General features: G+C 48.1%; 1 protein-coding gene across 1 annotated transcript in view; it reads right to left on the bottom strand.

Annotated features, from left to right (window-relative positions):
* COL4A3 (collagen, type IV, alpha 3 (Goodpasture antigen)) overlaps positions 1 to 2154 on the bottom strand; it is a 187392-nt gene extending 185238 nt beyond the window's left edge. The window contains exon 1 of the mRNA XM_006861902.1: positions 2065 to 2154. Within this exon, the coding sequence (XP_006861964.1) occupies positions 2065 to 2154 (90 nt within the window). The remainder of the gene's footprint in view (positions 1 to 2064) is intronic.
* Between the last annotated feature and the right edge of the window lie 218 nt (positions 2155 to 2372).

The raw sequence follows: 2372 nt of genomic DNA, 5'->3' as shown, positions 1-2372 counted from the left end.
TGCCGTCGAGTCGGTTCCGACCCATAGCGACCCTGTACAGGGTTTCCGAGGGTGTAAATCTTTACGGGAGTAGAAAGCCTCATCTTTCTCCCATTTGGACCTTTACACCTGTGCAATTCCACCCTTCCTTCCCCCGCACCTTCTTCCAATTTCTCTCCTCTTCTTTGGAGCCCAGAAAGACATGCAAACTTTGCTCTGAAACACTTCCTCATGCCACCGCGTACCATACAATTATTATGAGGACTTTACTTTTTTAGTTTATTTACTCCTGGGTTTAAAGATGGTAGATCATTCACACTAGTATAGATGAGATTTATTTATGCTAAGCTACCTGGGTTGGACATTGCTAGTTTATGCAAATTGCATTTTTTGTGAGAACCCATATAGAAAGAAAGTCTTACAAAAAAACCATCAGAATGAAATGGCAACCACTGACTTTGTGGTTGGTATGCCAGTGCATATCGTACGGTGCCAACGCAGTCTTCTGTCTATTTGTCTGTCTGTCTATCATGGACTCCTGATGTGGCGCTATCAGCCCTGGACTGCAAGCCACATGGTTGGCAGTTCAAACTCACCAGCTTCTCCTCAGAAATCCTATAGAGGGTTGCTATGAGTCGAATCAACTTGACAAACTTAGCATTTATTTATCTACAGCATGGTATGAATTACGCTAAAAATATAAACAAAGATGCCATATTGTCTATTGTTGTTTTTCCATACCTACATGTGTATGTCAATAGAAAATGACTGGAAAGAAACAGAATGTGGTAATAGCTATGCTTCTAGGGAGAGGAGTGATTAAGTGCCGTCAAGTTGATTCTGATTCGTAATGACCCTGTATAGGGTTTCTGAGGCTTTCAATCCTCGCGGGAGCATAAAGCCTCATGTTTTTTCTGAGGAATGGCTGGTGGGCGTTAACCATGGACCTTTCAGTTTACAACCCAGTGCTTATTTCATGGAGCCATTATGCTCTGGAATGCTTAATGTCTTTACTTAATATCTAATTTAAATAGATACTTTTGGATTAGTGAAGTCAGAGTTGCTCAGAAGTTTTCCATGTAGCAAAAATATGTTCATGACTATTAATTTCCAATAATAATCTCATTTTTTGGAATGTGTAAAATGCCTGCTCATCCTTGGAAATGAAAATGATACCTCTCCTTAGTCCCTCTCCCCCAGTTAATTTTTAAGTGTAAAAATAACACAAGATATCTGAAAAGTTAAAATACCTCATCTTCCCCAAGTAAGTTATGCTGGAAGGACTTCTAGTTTAAAAGACATCCAATTTTTTCTGTAGTGGAAAATATTAAAATAATATGGGGGAGTGTTGATTAAAAGGAAGCCAGGAATATTCAAAATGTGAACACAGGTCCAAGTAATAGATGGTTTCTTATATGCTACCATGAATCAGCTTTCTAAGGTGCTTCTAAGTTTTCACTGGTGACCCAAAAGGAATGGCGCTGTGGGCTGCTAACCTATAAGGTCCATAGTTCAAGCCCCCCATGTGCTCTGAGAGAAAGAAGAGGCTGTTTGCTCCTGGAAAGATTCACAGTCTGAGGAACCTTGTATGGGGCTGTTCTACTCGGTCCATTGAGACCAGTGTGTGTTAGAATGAACTTGATGACTGTGAGGTAGGAAAGGAGAGCACAGGAGGCACCTCAGGTCAGAGCTGGGACCTGACCTGGTAGGATTTAAAGGCCGGTTTACACTCCCAGCCCTGAGTGTGCCCAAGCTGCCAACTCCTATTGGCCACCAGTGACATCGCTGGTCTCCACAGCTCATCTCTCCGTTCCTGATGAGTGCTGATTTTTAAAAATGCTGACTTCTGTGTCCCAACCCCATTCCAAATCTCTAGGGACCACCATAGGCTTCCTCCCCGCCTCATCCCTCTAATTCCTGCGCTAGGCAAATTTCACAGGTACCCTAGGCATCCCTGCAAGCTCCTGTCATTCACGCTGCCGGCCCGGGAACCAACAACCTGGAGGCAGAGTCACCCCCGGCGGGGCAAGCTCCAGGACGCGGCAGTCCAGGGTGCGAGGTGGGGTCGCGCGGCCCCGCACTCACCTTGCCCGCCGCGGGCACCGCCGCCAGGAGTAGCAGCAGCAGCGGTAGCAGGAGCGCAGGCGGCCTCGGCGGCGTTGTCCTGGGGCGCATGGTGGCCGCCGGCGCAGAGCCCCGGGGCGCTTGGCACCCGCCGGCTTGAGAACAGTACGTCCCCGCGCGCCCTGGCGGGTTTTGTAGGGCCCGGCCCCGCCGTCGGCTCTCCTCTCCGAGGCTTTGGCCGTAGTTCGGCAGGAGGGAAGAAGTGGCTCAGGTCCCGCCCTCGTCCCCCCCCCCCCCCCTTCCCGGTCCTCCGGTAGGTGTCTCTCCAG

Source organism: Chrysochloris asiatica, unplaced genomic scaffold, assembly GCF_000296735.1.
Source record: "Chrysochloris asiatica unplaced genomic scaffold, ChrAsi1.0 scaffold00044, whole genome shotgun sequence".
In the NCBI taxonomy this organism is placed as follows: Eukaryota; Metazoa; Chordata; class Mammalia; order Afrosoricida; family Chrysochloridae; genus Chrysochloris; species Chrysochloris asiatica.
The sequence above is the reverse complement of the archived record's forward strand: the minus strand, read 5'-3'. Positions and strand labels throughout refer to the sequence as shown.